The following is a 20,367-nucleotide window of genomic DNA, read 5'->3' as shown; positions in this document are numbered from 1 at the left end:
CTGTTGCAAAGGTGAGCACAGGCTTGGTTCTCCCTTGCCCCACCCCCAGGGGGTTAACATTGAAGGTGAAGGAGAGAGTGTAGGAGGTTGAATTGGGAGAGGCAGGGAGGGGCATCATTTATATTTGGTACTTCCATGATGAGAGATACCCATATTTAATTGCATCTAGATTGGTTATGAACAGTGTGCCATAATCACATGAACAGATTTCACTGATATGTATCACCAAATGCAGCAGTGCCAGAATATACTATTCTTCAATTTTAAAGTTTTTCTTGCTTCATATTAATGCAAATGTATTTTTTTTTCTTACGTTACATTGTTAGCTCTGAAGAGCACAACAGACACCTATTCCTTACAGTACCTAGTCTAGTGCAATAGTGTAGTAATGAAGACTCAAATGATGAATCAAGCAGAACTAAGGAGATGGTTTGTGACATTCTAACTCCCATTCTATAGCTCATTCCAATTGGCATCATTCTCCAGGCCACCGGGCTCCATCCTACCTTGATAATAGTTCTGGTCACACAAGATCCAGACCTTTTCCTATCAAAATGTTATCTTAACTTTTAAATTCCCAGGTCTCTATTTTTCCCCAGTAACCTGTACTCTGGTACTTTAATCTGTGCTAATATTTCAATGGGGTTGAAAAACATAAAAGCTTCTTTTTACAGTCAAGCCATTAGACCCTCTTTCTGTCTCAGGTCTGTTTCCTAAGCATCTTTCTACTTGCAGGCAGGCTCCAGGGATTTAGCCTGCTTACCTCTCTTCCTTCCAGCAATCATGCATCTACTTTACTTCTAGGCCTGGCTTTGGGAATGTTATCTCTTAGACTCCTAGTGAAAAGGCCTGTGGCGATTTAAAAGCTATAATTGTTTCTGGATGACTTTATCTTTCCTACATATTTTAGCCTGTCTCAGCAAACTCTCTCCAAACAGGGGATATGTTACAGGACAAGAGTTTGAGGGAGAACTAAATTAATACTGGCCATGGCCATGTTTGTACTCTTTTTCCTTGGCAGAAGGCAATGGGAATAGCTAGAGAGGCATTAGTTAACTCTAGGAAAGATTTGTAGGTCTAGGGAATAAATGTAAATGACTTACATGTGGATTCCATAATAGCCTCATGTGACAACAAGTCATATTCTTCTAGATATCTGATCCCCCCACACACCAGCTCAAAGGTATATGGAAAGAATGTTGTCATTAGGAGATTACTGATTTACTTGGTTGTGTCTGCCTTCAATAGATAAGACATACAAGCAGTAAAAATGCATGTACATTCTCCTGCTATTCTCTGTAAAGAGGTGCAAATAGGCCCAGTGCCAGGAAATGCTACCAGGCATTGTTTTGTCTTTTGAGTAATGTTTCCTACTACTTTTATCATTTACATGGGTATTGCAATCCAACAATATTAACAAATTTATGTTTTACAGTCTTATTGACAAATTCAAGAAACAATCCTGCAGTCAACGCCTATGACCTAATTTTTTGTATCTTCCTGTAAGTTAAAAAACATAGGTACCATCTTTGGTACTACTGATGGGCCCAATCTTAGAAATTGTTAAAATCTATAGTGCAAAACAGTTATGAATATATTCAATTACTAAAGACAAGCAGTGACATGAATAACAAGTGCTTTATATTATTGCAAAAAGTGGAATAGCTATTAATTGAGCAAAGGTGTTCTGTTTAAAAATAAAATTCACAGTTGAACGCTGCTTATGTAGACTCAAAGTTACCACTCAGTAGTGCCATCTGTAACAAATTCTTATCTGAAAAATACATACTAAACTACCGAGCTCATTCTGAAACAAACTGGGGATAAAACATACATTCAAACTTGAGTTTAAAATAAATTAAGAGATTCCAATTGTTAAGGTTTGAATATCTCTAAGACAAAATAGGGTTTAGAAAACCTAATACTTCTCTCCTTTTATAACATTTAGAGGTCTTAATTTGTTAGCTATTGTAGCATGCTTGTTTATTGGGTATTATGTAATATAGGCCACCACTAATAATTTTGGGGAGTTTTGTGTTCAATTGATCATGGACATGAATGTTTTATTGTGAACTATCATGCACGTTACTGCAAATCAAGTTTTTGGAACGAATAAAATAATTATAATACAAACATTCTTTGTAATAAATGTTTGTATTATGTTTTTTTGGACTAGTAATTTAGAGGTATGTTTTTCACCTTTGCTGTCTAACAATTTCCAACACCAAGGAGCCAGCTCTTGTCTACATTCTACTTACCTAGTATGTGGACTCTTTGAAGAGGAATACCATTGCAGCACTGTGCTCAGAAAGTGTGGGAAAATGGAGCAAAAGCTCAATTCCATTTTTTCCCTGCCTTTAACAATCAGAATTTATTTTCAGTTTGCACTTTTCTGGAGGGATGAACAATACATCCCTCTTATCTACAATATGTTTGTGATTTGCTAAACAGTTTTTGTTGTGTTTTAAAATTTTTTTGCCTCCTGTTCTATTTAGGAAACAAGGAAGTTAAGCAGGAGCAAAGGTATAGGATCAGTAGGCAATCATTCCTACTTATACAGATGTTATACAGATACTTATACAGATGTTAACTCTGTGTAGAATGCTTGTCGTCTTCATTAGCTCGTAAGTTCCAATGAAAGGAGGGGACTGTGAACACACCAAGCCCTGCTGTTTTCCCAGAATATTGCACTTGGTAGAATTCAAATATCTGTTTAATGAATAAAGAACTCTTTCACATCATGAGAAAGCCATCTGCTGTCCTAAAATAACTGATATACTTAGGTAAATTATCTTGGATGTAATTAACTTTCAAGGAAAGCAGGGTATGATATAGTTGACATATAATGAACTAGAATTTGTTGTTTGTTGTCCTTGTTCGTCGGTAAATAGCATGATAATGGGGAAGTCACTTGAGCTCTCTGGATCTCAGTGAATGAATTTATGAAATTAAGGGACTGGACTAGATGAAACCAGATAGAAAATTCTAAGTCATTTAAGTTTTAAATTGCTTCCCAATTCTGAAATCACTTAGTGAGATTAGGTCAAGACCACAAAACTTTCAGTTCGTAAATAATAGACAAGGAATATTAGAAAATTTAAAATTTTTAATAAATGTGCTTTGTTCACAAAATGTGAAAAAATACAACAAACACAAACATACATTTTCAGGTAAGCCACCTCCCACCACTTGGCAACTACCATATAAACCACTTGATCTAGTCATAATCCTGAAGAAACCAAGCAAATGATCATTTGTTTTTGAAACATCAAATTATTTTGGAGAATACTGTTGTGAATGTGACAGGAGGCCCCTTAACTTCTTCATATCCAAACAAAATCATTCTCAAGAGTACCCATACAGTATTAAAGGCTCTAATAACTTCTTGTGTCATTACATATATAATCTGGCACCAACCCACATGACTGCTTATATTTTAACATTTATATGTTGAATTGGCTTTGGTGGAATACATATTAGTTTAAATCTTGCGCCAACCTAATTTTGAAGATGAATTTACAGTAGTAGTAACAAATGAGATTTATAAATCCAAACAAATTTATACTAAGTGAGAGTACAGATTTTTATAAAGAGATTTTTCTTTAAAGTACTACTTAAAATACATCATGCACACTTTGGAGCATAAGCAGAATCAACATCTGTAAACAATCAGAAGAATTTATAGCACCAACATTTTAGCTGTAACACATGGGCTAACTCCAAGGTCATATATCAATACTTACACCAGCCTCTCAAAAGCACTGTTTTCATTTACTTTCAAAGCACTTTTGTTTGGTATGTTGCTTTTCTTTGCCTTTAAGATAGCATTTAGCCAAATCACAGAAAACGGACCGTATGGTAAAGGAGGTACTAACAACACACATTTCTATGTTACCCTGAACACAGTGTTTTTTTTTCTTCTTTTGGGCGAGTTACAAGACTTGACCTGTAGTTCTTAATTGGAAAGAAAGTCCTAATTATTCCTTATTATTAAGTAATCTTATGCTATTGAAAGTAAATGAAAAACTTCAAGTTACTTCTGGCATATTTGAGCAACCAATATTTATTGCATTTACTCAACTGACTTTTAGGTTAATTACAATCTTGTTACTTTCATTAATTTAGAATGTGAAATTTAATTTGAAATATTGGGTATACACACTCAACCATTTATATCTTAAAGAGTAAATTTTTTATTTCTAAATAAAGTTTGACATTCAGAGTTAACTACAGCAATTCACAATAAGCACAAAAACACCTTTATCAGAGTAAAGAAGTTCAGTTTATGAATTTAGGATCAACTATTGAAAATGCAAATTTCCTTTAAAAACGCACACACACAACATTAACCATGAAATCTGAAACTGTGATATTTCAGTGCAAAAACCTCAGTATGAGGTAATTTTAATGTAATAACCACTTGAAAAAAAATCCACACAGTGGCACTCTTAAAAATGATAGTTTACATGACAATTGCTGGCTGACAAGACAATGTGGACTAAATGTTCTTAGCCATTTAAACTAATCTTGTCTTGTTGGACATATATTTCTCCTTAATCATTTGCTTCTGATTCAGAAACACAGAAAGGCATTTATCAATGTGGAAAGGGAAAATTCCCACAGCCAACTAATGGTTTATATATTCAAAGAAAAATTTCTGCTAGGATTTAGATAGAAATTAGAATACCGAAACGTCAAAACTATTTTATGAGATTACCAGCAGAGGGTTAATTTAAAATTTTTCTATATAATTCCAGACTTGTAGTGCAGCACCTCCTTAATGGAAAGGTGAGGACCCTATTAAGGTTGGTCTAGGTAGAACATAAGCTCTCTTACAAGTGCAAACCCTTTCACAAATGTGTTTCGGGTCAGTATTGAGTATTATATTGTTCCTTGCTTAAACAGAAAATTCTGTAAATGAAACCTAAATGTAAAAAAGTAAAAGTGAATTCTCACCGTTAAATATACTTAACACCAAGGCCCAAATCAACACGAAAGATATGAAAACTCTATTCTGGCAATGGTGTTTACTGTACTATGCTAATCAAATTAGAATACATACTTTGGGGGAAATATCTCCCCAATGTCTGATGCTGCCAAATGAGCAAGCAAGAAAAAATAAGAATTATCAATTCCAAAAAGTTTGGGGAATGTTCAATCATCAGACAAAACTGAGCCAAAATGGCTTTCTATAACAGGTAACAATTTAGTTAGAAAAAAGAATAAGTGCATCACAAAACTACTAAACCAATCTATCTCTGTCACATTTAACTTGTGAGTCATCAAAGTGCAATCTACAGCTTTCTACATATCTTAGTTTCTCATTGCAATGGTTTAAAGTCAACACTGAAAAGATGAAAATAAGAAAAATACATAGCAAATTATGCTTCATTTTTCACAATAGCACTAAAGAGAAAAAGGTACCTTTCTATAATATCTTAGTGCTAAATGCTAAAATAACAGTGGTTTCTGCTATGACAGGAGTCACTCTGCGTGAAACTTTAAGCTTTCTATATAAGAATAAATTTTAAAATCCAGAAGTAGAAAAAAATAGCAAACTCTGTAAACCTTTGCATTTCTTCTATGCAAAGCAGGTTTTAAGTACTGAGTTCATGTTAGTATTTCTGATTAGTGTAAGCAATTAAGTTTAGGAGTCTGGACTGAAAGGGCCTTTTGCTTTTATATTAACTTAAAAGTAATATGGGATCTTCTAGCTCATAAAAAGGAATAGAGCTGGATTGACTTTCTCCAGAATCTGAGTCGTATGGAGCATCAGGGAGCTCTGTGAAACCATATGCTAGCTGTTCATCTTCTATATCTGATCGAACGTAGCAGGAAGGGTTAGAATATTCCTCATCTTCTATACTGTTGAAATCTTGAGGAATATATAACATCCCTGGATAGTTCCTACTAACCAAGTCACTTGTGGTTTTTAGGGAGGTTTTTCTAAATGCCATCAGATGCATATGTGAAAATTTTGAATACTTGAAACGTTTAAAGCCCAGGGACTCTATAGCAATCTTCCAGCTTTTCATCATCATAGCGTGACGATTCTGATGGGAGGAATCAGGTGTGATGATAAGCAATAAACCATTTAACACTAACAGTTCATGGGCTTTCTTGCAGCAAATCCATCGCTGGTAAGGTGATGGAAAATAGGAAAGAAGGAGAGAGAAAACAACCACATGGAAAAGTTCTCCAGGAAGAGAATCAATAGGGTTTTTTAGCTGCTTCAAAAAGGCATCTACAGCATCCTGTGCAAGCTGCAGTGGTTGCTGAAGCTGCAAATTCAGGAAGTCACATTTATACACACTCTGCAGAAAGGGAAAAACAAGGCATGTTAAGAATTTTAAGATTACCTCCACCTAATTACATAAATTTTAAACCAAGCTATTTCATAGCATTTCTATATAATTCAAGCTTTAATTATGTACCTTTCCCTTATAAATATTCCACTTGCACAGACTTATTCAACCAAAACTTTTACTCAGAAAAATCTCAGAGTAATTAAGCCCAAAGAATTTCTAGTCATCATTTAAAAAACTATTTCTGAGTAACAGTTAATTAAAAATTAGAAATAATGTTTAAGTATATATTTTTTAAAAATAATAAGGGTTTATTTGAAATTTTATTTGGGTAAGAGCTTACAGGGATGATTTATTTCTAAACTTAGTCATATTTATATTCACTTTCACTTAAACATTTATAGTTACCAAAAAACAGGTTAATATAAAAATAACTTTAAACAAGAAATACCATGAAATAAAGATGAATCAAAGAAGTCAAAGAAGATAATGAAAGCAGTTATAAATGTGTAAAAGCGAAATACCAGAACTTTTTAAGGTCATGAAAAACATCTTTTCAACCATTAACTTTAACCATCTCAAAAGTAATTTTAATAATATATTGATTCTATTAAAAAGCTAATCTCCGGCTTGAAACAAACTATGTATTAAATTTAATTAACTGAGTCAAATGACCATGAGATACACTACAAGTAAAGAAATAAACAGCACTGTATCATTTGCTGAATATTAAAACTCTATGGAGACCCTCCGCCTCTGCCCTGAAGGGGCTGGATGGGCGAGTTTGGCGCGCTGGCTCGATCCTGGGCGGCAGCTGCGGCGGCGGCTGGAGACGGCAGCGCGTCCTCCTCCTTGCCCCGGCACCGGCGGTGATCGGAGCAAGTGGCCGTGGCCCCCGATGAGACTGCTCGCAGGCTGGCTGTGTCTGAGCCCGGCGTCCGTGTGGCTGGCGCGGAGGATGTGGACTCTGCGAAGCCCGCTCACCCGCTCCCTGTACGTGAACATGACGAGCGGACCGGGGTGGGCTGGCGGCGGCCGCAGGCGGCAGGAAGAACCACCAGTGGTTTGTGTGCAACAGAGAGAAACTATGCGAATCATTCCAGGCTGTCTTGGTTCAGAGTTACCTTGATCAAGGAACACAGACCTAAACAACAGCACTGAGAAATCGGGCTGGCTATTTATCCAATTATATCACTCTTTTGTGTCATCTGTTTTTAGCCAGTTTATGTCTAGAACATCTATCAATGGGTTGCTAGGAAGAGGCTCAATGTTTGTGTTTTCACCAGATCAGTTTCAGCGACTGCTTAAAATTAATCCAGACTGGAAAACCCACAGACTTCTTGATTTAGGTGCTGGAGATGGAGAAGTCACAAAAATCATGAGCCCTCATTTTGAAGAAATTTATGCCACTGAGCTGTCTGAAACTATGATATGGCAGCTTCAGAAGAAGAAATACAGAGTGCTTGGTAAAAATGAATGGCAGAATACAGGGTTCCAGTATGATATCATCATATGCTTGAATTTGCTGGACCGCTGTGATCAGCCCCTGACTTTGTTAAAAGATATCAGAAGTGTCTTGGAGCCAACTAGAGGCAGGGTCATCCTTGCTCTGGTCTTACCTTTTCATCCCTATGTGGAAAACATAGATGGCAAGTGGGATAAACCATCAGAAATTTTGGAAATCAAGGGATAGAACTGGGAAGAACAAGTGAACAGTCTGCCTGAAGTTTTCAGAAAAGCTGGTTCTGTTATCGAAGCTTTCACCAGACTGCCATACCTGTGTGAAGGTGACATGTATAAAGACTACTACGTTCTGGATGACGCTGTTTTTGTTCTCAAACCAGCAGTATAAACATGTGGAGGTTGAAGTCTTCAGAGTTCACCCCAAGAATGTATGCTCCAGAAGAGGGTCTGTGTTCTCAATTTTGTGAAGGGAGGACGTTTGGGGACTGCCATTCTAAATATCATGCAGGAATTTTAAAAGCCCAAATACTAATTATTTCTTTGTGGTGTGTAAAAAATGTTTTTGAAAAACAAAAACCCAACTCTTTGAGGATTTTTATTAACTCTTTACTCAGTAATGCAGGTCACACTCCGATTATGGGAGATATATGTATTTTTTTGAATTTTTGAATTTTAGTTTATTTTTTTACATAACAGGTTCTTACTAGTTATCAATTTCATACATATTAGTGTATATATGTCAATCCCAATCTCCCAATTCATCACACCATGCCCCTGGCCACTTTCCCCCCTTGGTGTCCATATGTTTGTTCTCTACATCTGTGTCTCTATTTCTGCCCTGCAAACCAGTTCACCTGGAAGATTTTTTTTATACTTAATTGCAGTAGGGACTCATTCTCAGGCAAAGCAACAGTCATGACTTCACATGGAACCAATAAATATGGCTTGTCTTTAATAAAATGAAGACTAGCAGGGGCTTCCCTGGTGGTGCAGTGGTTGAGAGTCCGCCTGCCAATGCGGGGGACACGGGTTCGTGCCCCGGTCCAGGAAGATCCCACATGCCGCGGAGCGGCTAGGCCCGTGAGCCATGGCCGCTGAGCCTGCGTGTCTGGAGCCTGTGCTCCGCAACGGGAGAGGCCACAACAGTGAGAGGCCCGCGTACCGCAAAAAAAAAAAAAAAAAAAAAAAAATGAAGACTGGCAATAAAGCTGTCCATCCAGTTGCAAATACTGGTTATAGGATATAGCCACTGATACTCTTTTATGTTTAGAAATTCTATCATTATTCAAAAAATGTTTTTAATCATGCTAATAAACTTTTTTGGAGATGGAAAAAAAACAAAAAACTCTGTGGAAATAATCCAGAGTAAGAAAGCAGTTTTAAAATTAGATAAAAATTAGTTACCTTTATATATAACAATAGTTAATTAATTATCAAAGATATGAGCTAATACCTTAGTCCCTCAATTCTGTTAGTGTGTAGACAAGCTGGTCACATAAGCATCTGGACTATGTATTAGGAAATGTTCTACTACGTGAACCTACATGGAGAAAGATTGTTTTTCTTCTTCCTTTTGCTCCTTTTGGGGCAGGGGGATAGCTTTATTGCAGTATAACTGATGTATAACCTGAAGTATAACTGACACACAAACATTTAAAGTGTACACTTTGGTAAGTTTTAACATTTATACACTCATAAAACCACTACTACAATCAAATTAATGAATAGATCCAACACCTGCCAAAGTTTTCCTGTGCCCCTTATATAATCCCTTCCTTGTACCCTCCCTGTTCTTCCTCTGCCACTAGGCAATCATTGATGTGATTTCTATCTCTATAGATCAGTGGGTATTTTCTAGAATTTTATATAAGTGGAATAATACAGAATACTGTACTCTTATTTTCATATAGCACAATTATTTTCAGATTAATCCATTTTTTTGCTTGTATTGATAGTTTATTCCTTTTTAATTGCTGAGGTAGGCTACTATATTAAGATATACCACACTTTGTTTATCCATATACCTTTCATAGATAACTTGGTTGTTTCTAGTTTTTGGCTATTACAACTAGAGCTGCTATGAGCATTCCTGTTTGTCTTTGAATGGACATGTTTCATTTGTCTTGGGCAAATACCGAGGAAAGGGGTGGCTGGATCATACAGTACGTGCATGTTTAACTTTTAAAGAAACTTCAAAACTATTTTCAAAAGCACTTATTATACTGAGTTTTACATTTCTACCAGTTTATTGGAGTTCCAGTTCCTCCAAATCCTCATCAACACTTGGAATGACCAGGCTTTTAAATTTTAATCATAGTCACAGGTGTGTAGTAGTATATTGAAGTTTTAATTTGGATTTTCCTAATGAGTAGTGATGTTTACCTGGGTATCTTCTTTGGTGAAGTGTTTGTTCAATTTTTTTGCATAGTGAAAAATGATTGGGTTGTTTTAAATTAAAAGCCTATTTTCTTATTGAATTTTCAGAGTTCTTTATTCTTCATCCAAGTCCTTAATCTGATATATAACTTGAAAACATTTCTCTCAGATTATGGCTTGTCTTTTCATTCTTTTAACCATGTCTTCTTTTTTAATTGAAATATGGTTAATTTATAATATTAGTTTCAGGTGTATAGCCCAGTGAGTCAGTATTTTTAGAGATTATACTCCATTAAAAGTTATTATGAAATGGCTATATTCCAGAGTGCTGTACAACATATCCTTGTTGCTTATCAATTTTATACACAGTAGTTTGTATCTATAAATCACATATTCCTATCTTGCCTTTCTTCCCTTCCCTCTTCCCCACTGGTAACACTAGTTTGTTTTCTATATCTGTGAGTCTGTTTCTGTTTTACTATATACATTCATTTGTTTTATCTTTTAGATTCCACATATAAGTGATATCATATAGTATTTGTCTTTGTCTGACTTATTTTACTAAGCATAATATTCTCTAGTTCCAACGATGTTTTTGCAAATGGCAGAAATTTAATTCTTTTTTATGGCAGAGTAAGGTTCCATTGTGTGTGTATGTATGTGTATATACCTGTGTGTATGTGTATATATGTGTATTTTCTTTATCCATCCGTTGATGACACTTAGGTTGCTTTCTTATCTCAGCTATTGTAAATAACGCTGCTATGAAAACAAGGGTGCATTTATCTTTTTGAATTACTATTTTCATTTTCTTCTAATATATACCCAGGAGTAAAATTGCTGGATCATATGGTTGTCTATTTTTAGTTTATTGAAGAACCTCTATATTATTTTCCTTAGTAGCTGCACCAATTTACATTCCCACCAACAGTGTACAAGGGTTCCCTTTTCTCCACATCCTCTCCAACATTTGTTATTTGCAGACTTTGAGGACAGCCATTCTGAGGTATAAGGTAATATCTCATTGTTGTTTTGATTTGCATTTCTCTAAATTAGCAGTGTTGAGCATCTTCCTTCCTATTAGCCACCTGTATGTCTTCTTTGGAAAAATGTCTATTCATGTGTTCAGCCCATTTTTCGACTGGGTTGTTTGTTCTGTTGATATTGAACTGTATGAGTTGTTTATATATTTTGATATTAACCCCTTGTCAGTCATATCATTTGCAAATATTTCCTCCCATTCTGTGGGTTGTCTTTTTGTATTGTCGATGGTTTCCTTAGCTGTGCAAAAGATTTTAAGTTTAATTAGGTCCCATTTGTTTATTATTGCTTTTATTTCTTTTGCCCTAGGAGACAGATCTGAAAAAATATTGTTACAACTTATGTCAAAGAGTGTTCTGCCTATGTTCTCTTCCAGGAGTTTTATGGTATCATGTCTTATGTTTAAGTCTTTAAGCCATTTTGAGTTTACTTTTGTGCATGGTGTGAGGGCGTGTTCTAACTTCACTGGCTTACATTCAGCTGTCCAACCTTCCCAGCACCACTTGCTGAAGAGACTGTCTTTTGCCCATTTTATATTCTTGCCTCCTTTGTCATAGATTAATTGACCATAGGTGTGTGGGTTTATTTCTGGGCTATTTTGTTCCATTGATCTATGTGTCTGTTTTTGTGCCAGTACCATGCTATTTTGAATACTGTAGCTTTGTAGTATAGTCTAAAGCCAGGGAGCATGATATCGCCAGTTTTGTTTTTGTTTTTGTTTTCAAGACTGCTTTGGCAACTTGGGGTCTTTTGTGATTCTATATGAATTTGAGGATTAATTGTTTTAGTTCTGTGAAAAATGTCATGGGTATTTTGATATGGATTGCATTAAATCTGTAGTTTGCTTTGGGTAGTATGGCCCTTTTAACAACCTTAATTCTTCCAATACAAGAGCACAGGATACACTTCCATGTTTATGTATCATCTTCAATTTCCTTCATCAGTTGTTTTATAGTTTTCAAAGTATAGGTCTTTCACCTCCTTGGTTGAGTATATTCCTAGGTATTTTATTCCTTTTGATGTGATTTTAAATGGGATTTTTTTTTACTTTCACTTTCCAATAGTTCATTACTAATGTATGGAAAAGCATAAGGTTTCTATATATTAACCTTATATCCTGCAACTTTACTAAATTCATTTATTAGTTCTAATAGTTTTTGGTGGAGACTTCAGAGTTTTCTATATAAACTATCATGTCATCTGCAAGTAATGACAGTTTTACTTCTTCCTTTCAACTTGGATGCATTTTATTTCCTTTTCTTGCCTGATTGCTGTGGCTAGGACTTCCACTACTATGATAAATAGAAGTGTGAGAGTGGGCATCCTTGTCTAGTTACTGAATTTAGAGGAAAGGCTTTTAGCTATTCACAGTTGAGTATGAAGTTAGCTGTGGGTTTGTCATAAATGGTCTTTATTATGTTGAGAAATGTTCCCTCTATACCAACTATGATGACAGTTTTTATCACGAATGGATGTTAAATTTTGTTAGATGCTTTTTGTGTCTATTGAGATGATCATGTGACTTTTATCCTTTTGTTAATGTGGTGTATCACATTCATTTGCAAATACTGAAACATCTTTGCATCCCTGGACTATATCCCACTTGATGATAGTGTATGATCTTTTTAATGTATTGTTGGATTTGGTTAGTTAATATTTTGTTGAGGATTTTTGCATCTCTTTTCATCAAAGATATTGGCCTGCAATTTTCTTTTTTGTAGTGTCTTGGCTGTTTTTGGTATCAAGGTAATGGTGGCCTTGTAGAATGAATTTCAGAGTGTTCTGTCCTTTTCAATATTATGGACTAGTCTGAAGAGGAAAGGTATTAGCTCTTCTTTGTACGTTTGGCAGAATTCCTCTGTGAAGCTATCCAGTCCTGAACTTTTGTTTGCTGGGCGTTCTTTTAAATTACAAATTCAGTTAAACTACCAGTGATCAGCCTGTTCAAATTGTGTTTATTCTTGATTCAGTCTTGGCAAGTTGTATGTTTCTAGAAATTTATCCATTTCTTCTAGATTGTCCAATTTGTTGGCATATAACTGTTCATAGTATTCTTTTAATTTTTTTTTTTGGTATCTCTGTGGTATCAAGTTGCTATTTCTCCTCTTTCATTTCTTATTTTGTTAATTTGGATTCTCTTTTTTTCTTGGGTGACCCTGGCTAAAAGTTTATCAATTTTGTTTGTCTTCTCAAAAATCAGCTCTTGGTTTCATTGATCTTTTCCATTATTTTTGGGGTCTCTATTTCATTTATTTCCTCTCTGATCTTTATTATTTCCTTCCTCCTGCTGACTTTGGGCTTTGTTCTTCCTTTTCTAATTCCTTTAGGTGGTCCACAATTAGGTTGTTTGAGATTTTTTTTCTTGAGGAAGGCCTGTATTGTGATAAACTTCCCTCTTAGAATTGCTTTTGCATCCAATAGATTTTGGAAAGTTGTGTTTCCATTTCCATTTGTCTTGAGGTATTTTCTGATTTCCTCTTAGATTTCTTAATTGAACCATTGTTTTTTTTTTTAGTAGCATGTTGTTTTAGCCTCCCCATTTGTTCTTTTCCCATTTTTCTTCCTGTAACTGATTTCTAGTGTCATACTGTTGTGGCTGGAAAAAATGCTTGATATAATTTCTTTTTTTTTTTTTTTTTTTCTGTACATGGGCCTCTCACTGTTGTGGCCTCTCCTGTGGCGGAGCACAGGCTCCAGACATGCAAGCTCAGCAGCCATGGCTCACGGGACCAGCCGCTCCACGGCATGTGGGATCTTCCCGGACCGGGGCACGAACCTGTGTCCCCTGCATCGGCAGGCGGACTCTCAACCACTGCGCCACCAGGGAAGCCCAATATAATTTCTATTCTCTTAAATTGGTTGAGACTTGTTTTGTGGCCTAGCATGTGATTGATTCTAGAGAACATTACACATGCACTTGAAAAGAATGTGTATTTTGCTGTTTCGTGATGGAATGTCCTGTAGATATCTATTAAGTCCAACTGGTCCATTCTGTCATTTCAGACCACTGTTGCCTTACTGATTTCCTATCTGGGTGATCTGTCCATTGATGTCAGTAAGGTGTTGAAGTTCCCTACTATTATTGTATTCTTGTCAATTTCTCCCTTCATGTCTGTTAGTTATTTGCTTTATATATTTAGGTGCTCTTGTGTTGGATGTATATATGCTAATGAGTGTAAAACTTATTGTAGTGATCCCTTTATCATTATATAATGCCTTTGTCTTTTGTTATACACTCTTAAATTTTGTCTAATATAAGTATTGCTACCCCCACTTTCTTGTCATTGTATGCAATATCTTTTCCATCCCCTCACTTCCATTCTGTGTGTATCTTTAGCTCTGAAGTGAGTCTCTTATAGGTAGCATATAGATGGGTCTTGTTTTTTAGGCCAATCAACCACTCTATGTCTTTTGATAGGAACATTTAGTCTATTGGCATTAAACCGATTATTGATAGGTACGTACTTACTGCCATTTCATTACTTGTTTTCTGGCTGTTTGTGTAGTTCTTTGTTCTTTTCTTCTTTTGTTTCTTCCCTTGTGGTTTGATGAACTTTCTTTAGTAGTAAGCTTGTGTTCCTTTCTTTTTAATTTTTGTCTATTTTAAGTTTTTTTATTTGTGGTTACCACAGTGTTCATATGTATTGACCTATAATATATCTACTTATTTTAAACTTAGTCATTTAAGTTCAAACACATTCTAAAAGATCTACATTTTAAATTCCCCTCCCATTTGTGTTTTGACATCATATTTTACATCTGCATGATTCTCCCTTAACTGTTTATTGCAGTTACAGTTGCTTTCACAATTGATTCTCTGTCTTTACTATATATTTACCTTTCCTAGTGGGATTTTCCCTTTCCTGTAGATCCTTACTTCTTTCCACTTAGAGAAGACCCTTTAACATTTCTTTTAGGGTAGGCTTAGTACTGATAAAACTATTTTTTGCTTGTCTGGGAAGTTCTTTATCTCGCTTTCTATTCTTTTTCTTTTCTTTAAAAAAAATTTTTATACGCAAGTTCTTATTGCTTTCTATTCCAAATAATTGTTTTGCTGGGTATCCTAGTTTGCAGGTTTCCCCTTTCAGCATTTTGAATATATCACGCCACTCCCTTCTGGCCTGCAAAATTTCTGCAGAGAAATCAGCTGAGAGCCTTACAGGAATTCCCTTGTATATGACTCTTTGTTTTTCTCTTGCTGTCTTTAAATTCTCTCTTTAAATTTGCCATTTCTATTATGATATGTCTTGATATGGGTCTGTTTGGGTTCATCTTTTTGGGACCCTCTGTGCTTCCTGTACCTGGATATGAGTTTTTTTTCTCTTTCAGGTTTGGGAAGTTTCCAGCCATAATTTTCTCAAATACATTTTTGATCCTCTTCTCTCTTCTCCCTCTGGGACCCCTATAAGGGGTTTAGCCCTATTTGTGGACTCTCTGTTATATTTCATTGATAATCTTGACACTAATACCACACTGTTTTCATTACTATAACTTTAAAATAAATTTTGAAACTCTCCAACACTATCCTTTTAAAAAGTTGTTACTCTAGGACCTTTGGATTTCCACACAAATTTTAGAATACATTTTTCAATTTCTACAAAAAGACCTGCTAGAATTTTGATCAGGATTGCACTGAATCTACAGATCAATTTTGGGAAAATGGATGTGTTAAAGATATTGAGTTTTTCCACCAATAAACACAGTATATATCTCTACTCATTTAGGTCTTCTTTACTTTCTCTTCATAATTTATAGTTTTCAATATACAGGTTTGCCATATATTTGTCAGCTTTATATTTTATATAAATATATGTTCATATATTAAATACTTCATATTTCTGATGCTATTATAAATGGTACTATTTTAAATTTCTAGTTGATTGTGGCCAGTATATATGAATTGATTTTTATATGTTAATCTTATATCTTGCAACCTTGTTAAACTCACTTACTGGTTCTAGTAGCTTCTCTGTAGATTCCACAGAATAATGTAATAGATAATCAATGTCATCTGTGAACAAAGACAGTTTTACGTCTTATTTTCCAATTTGGATGCCTATCGTTGCTTTTTCTTGCTTCCCTGCACCGGTTAAAACCTCTAGAGAATGCTGAATAAAGATGGTGAGAGTAACCTTATCTTGTTCTTTTTTCAGTTTTTATTGGAAAAACATTTTTCTTTCACTATTAAGTATGATGTTAGCTGTAGGTTTCTTTTTTAGTGTATTACTGTGATGAAAAGAATAAGTGGGGTTTTTTTATGGTATATGTAATTTTATTTTTAACCATTTTTAAACTGAACTATAGTTAATTTACAATGTTGTGTTAGTTTCAGGTGTACAGCAAAGTGATTCATTTATATATATATTCTTCTTCAGATTCTTTTCCATTATAGATTATTGCAAGATACTGAGTATAGTTCCTTGTGCTATACAGTACATCTTCGTTGTTTATCTATTTTTTATATAGTAATGTGTATATGTTAATCCCAAACTCCTAACTTATCTCCCCACCAAACCCGTCCCCCACTATCCCCTTTGGTAACCATACATTTGTATTCTGTCTGTGAGTCTGTTTCTGTTGTGTAAATAAGTTCACTTGTATCATTATTTTTTAAGATCCTACATGTAAGTGATATCATATGCTATTTATCTTTCTCTGTCTGACTTCATTTAATATGATAATCTCTAGGTCTATCCATTTTGCCACAAATGGCATTATTTCATTCTTTGTTATGGCTGAGTAATATTCCACTGTGTATATATACCACATCTTATTTATCCATTCATCTGTTGATGGACAGTTAGGTTGCTTCCATGTCTTGGCTATTGTAAATAGTGCTGCTATGAACACTGGGGTGCATGTATCTTTTCAAATTGGAGTTTTCTCCAGATATATGCCCAGGAGTGGGATTGCAGAATCATATGGTAACTCTATTGTTAGTTTTTTAAGGAACCTCTATACTGTTCTCCATAGTGGCTGCACCAAATTACATTCCCACCAACAGTGTAGGTGGGTTCCTTTTTCTCCACACCCTCTCCAATATTTATTATTTGTAGACTTTTTAATGATGGCCATTCTGACTGGTGTGAGGTGATGCCTCACTGTAGTTTTGATTTGCATTTCTTTAATAATTAGTGATACTGATTATCTTTTCATGTGCCTGTTGGCCATTCATATGTCTTCTTTGGAGAAATGTCTGTTTAGGTCTCCTGCCCATTTTTTGATTGGGTTGTTTTTTTGATACTAAACTGTATGAGCTGTTTGTATATTTTGGAGATTAATCCCTTATTGGTAGCATTGTTTGCAAATATTTTCTCCCAGTCTGTAGGTTGTGTCTTTTTGTTTTGTTGATGGTTTCCTTTGCTGTGCAGAAGCTTTTAAGTTTAATTAGGTCCCATTTGTTTATGTTTTTTTTTTATTTCCATTACTCTAGGAGATGGATCAAAAAATAAATATTGTTGCGATTTATGTCAGAGTGTTCTGCCTGTGTTTTCCTCTAGGTGTTTTATAGTATCTGGTCTTATATTTAGGTCTTTAATCCATTTTGAGTAGATTTTTGTACAGGTGTTAGAGATTGAGTATTTTTTTTTTAACATTAAACCAATCTTACACTCCTAGAATAAATCAAACTTAGCAGTGATGTATTATCCCTTTTGAAATACTGTTGGGTTCAATATGCTAGAATTTTGTAGACAACTTTTCTGTCTATATTCATGACGGATATGGTCTATAAGTTTTTGTTGTTCTGTAATGTCTCTGGTTTTGGTATTGGGGTAATGGCCTCATAGAATAAGTTGGGAAGTGAAGCCATTTGAGCCTGGAATTTTCTTTGTGGGAAAGTTTTTAACTGCCAATTCAAATTTCTTTAATACATTTAGGGCTACTGAGGTTATGTATTTCTTCATGAGTGAGCTTTGGCAGTATGTGTCTTCCAAGGAGTTTGACCATTTCACTTAAGTTGTGGAATTTACTGGCATAAAATTTTTTGTAATATTTATTTTCCTTTCTTTTAATATTGGTAAAATATACATGATGTCACACCTTTCTCTTTATTTCCTAATCAGTATGGCTAGTGATTTATAAATTTTATTGACCTTCTCAAAGAGGTAGTGTTTGCTTTCATCAGTTTTTCCCTACTATTTTCTGAAGGTTTTCTATTTCATTGATTTCTGCTGTAATCTTTATTATTTTCTTTCTTGGATTTAATGTGGGCTTGTTTTTTTCCTAGTTGGAAAGTTGATGTCATTACTTTGAGACCTTTCTTATTTTTCTAATAAAGGTGTTTAGTATTGTAAAATTTCCTCTAAGTACTATTTTAGTGACATCCTATGCATATCCTATGTTTTTGATATCATATGTTTTTATTTATCTTCATTCAAAAACATGGTCTAACTTTCCTTGTGAGTTCTTCTTTGACCAATGTTCTAATTGTTGCATCAATTATTGAGAGAGAGGTAATGAAATCTTCAACTATAATTTTATGTCTATTTGTAATTGCTACTTTATCAGTTTTTGGTTTACGTATTTTGAAGCTCTGTTATTAGATGCATATATATTGAGGATTGTTTTGTACTCCTGATGAATTGACCTTTTTATTATTATGAAATGGCCATCTTTATTGCTGGTAATATTGCTCTGACATCTACTTTGTCTGACTGTAATAGTGCCACAGTGCCTTTCTTTTACACATCCTATTTTGTGTGTTTATAATTGAAGTGCATTTCTTATAGGAAACATATATTTGAGTCTTGCTTTTTTTAATCCAATCTGACAATTTCCACCTTTTAATTGGGGTATTTAGGCCATATCTATTTAATGTGATTATTGGTAAACTTAAGTTTAAATGTATGATCCTGCTATTTATTTTCTATGTTTCCCATCTGTTCATTGTTTCCTTCCCTTTTCTGCCATCTTTTGGATTAAAGAAATTTCTTTATAATTCTATTTTATCTCCTTTGCTGGCTTATTAGCTGTAACTCTTTATTTTACTGGTTGCTTTAGAATTTATAGTCTGCATCTTTAACCTATCATAGTCTACCTTCAAATAGTATTTTACCACTTCATATCTATTATAAAAACCTATTACTATACATACAGTATATTTCCCTTTCTCCCCTCTTGTGCTATTATCATACATTTTATTTTTATATAGATTATAAACTCTACATTACAACTGACTCTTGAACAACACGAGTTTGAACTGCACAGGTCCAATTATACATGGATTTTTCCAAGAAATATACAGTTAGTCCTCTGTATCTGTGGACATGGAACCTAGGGCTATGAAGAGCCAACTCTAAGGACCTGAGCATCCACAGACTTTGATATCTGTGGTGGTGGTGGGCTGTCCTGGAACAATTCCCCTGGGTGCTAAGGGTCAGCTCTACTATTAGTTAGCTTTTATCAAGTTCAGAAAAATTCTGACCATTATTTCTTTCATTCCTTTCTGGGGGGGACTCCAATTATGCTTACATTTGGCCATTTGAAATTAACTCACTGCTTGCTGATGCTTTTCCATTAAAAAAAAAACTCAGTTTAATTTTGGGTAGTTTCTATTGCCATGTCCTCAGTTTAACTTTTCTTCTTCAATATCTAATGTACCGTTAACCCCATCTAGTACATGTTTCATATCATAGATCATAATATCCATCTCCAGAAGTCAGATTTGGGTATTTTTAATTATCTTCCATGTCTCAACTTTACTTTTTGTTCATACAGAATACAGTCATAATGTCTCTGTCTTAACGTCCTTGTTTCCGAATTTTAACATCTGTGTCAGTTCACAGCTGGTCTCTGCTGGATGACTGACCTCCTCATTGTGGGTCCTATTTTCCTGCTTCTTTACTTGGCTGATTACTTTTTTAATGGATGCTAGGCATGGTGAATTTTACTTTGCTGCATCCTGGATGACTTGGTATTGCTATAAATATTCTAACTTTGCTCTAGGATGTAGTTAAATTATCTGGAGACAGTTTGATCTTTTTGGTTTTTGTTTCAAGATTTGTTAGGTGGGACTAGAGCAGCCTTCAGTCTAAGGCTAATTATTCTCCACTACTGATGCAAGGCTTTTCTGTGTACTCTACTCAGGCTACTGTGATTCTTGAGGTTTCCAGTGTGGCTGGTGGGAACGGGTGCTACTTCCAGCCTGTGTGAGTGTGCTGGTGGGAACGGGTGCTACTTC

General features: G+C 34.9%; 1 protein-coding gene and 1 pseudogene across 1 annotated transcript in view; one reads left to right on the top strand and one right to left on the bottom strand.

Moving 5' to 3' along the window:
- Nucleotides 1–3,123: 3,123 nt before the first annotated feature.
- SAMTOR (S-adenosylmethionine sensor upstream of mTORC1) overlaps nucleotides 3,124–20,367 on the bottom strand; it is a 94,719-nt gene continuing 77,475 nt past the window's right edge. Inside the window, exon 5 of the mRNA XM_024129882.3 lies at nucleotides 3,124–6,314. Coding sequence (XP_023985650.1) covers nucleotides 5,685–6,314 — 630 coding nt within the window. The 3' untranslated portion in view covers nucleotides 3,124–5,684. The remainder of the gene's footprint in view (nucleotides 6,315–20,367) is intronic.
- Nucleotides 6,717–9,002, top strand: LOC102978816 (protein-L-histidine N-pros-methyltransferase-like; annotated as a pseudogene).

The sequence above is a fragment of the Physeter macrocephalus genome, chromosome 5, assembly GCF_002837175.3.
Source record: "Physeter macrocephalus isolate SW-GA chromosome 5, ASM283717v5, whole genome shotgun sequence".
Taxonomy (NCBI): Eukaryota; Metazoa; Chordata; class Mammalia; order Artiodactyla; family Physeteridae; genus Physeter; species Physeter macrocephalus.
Note: the sequence above shows the minus strand (reverse complement) of the source record. Positions and strands in the feature narration are given on the sequence as shown.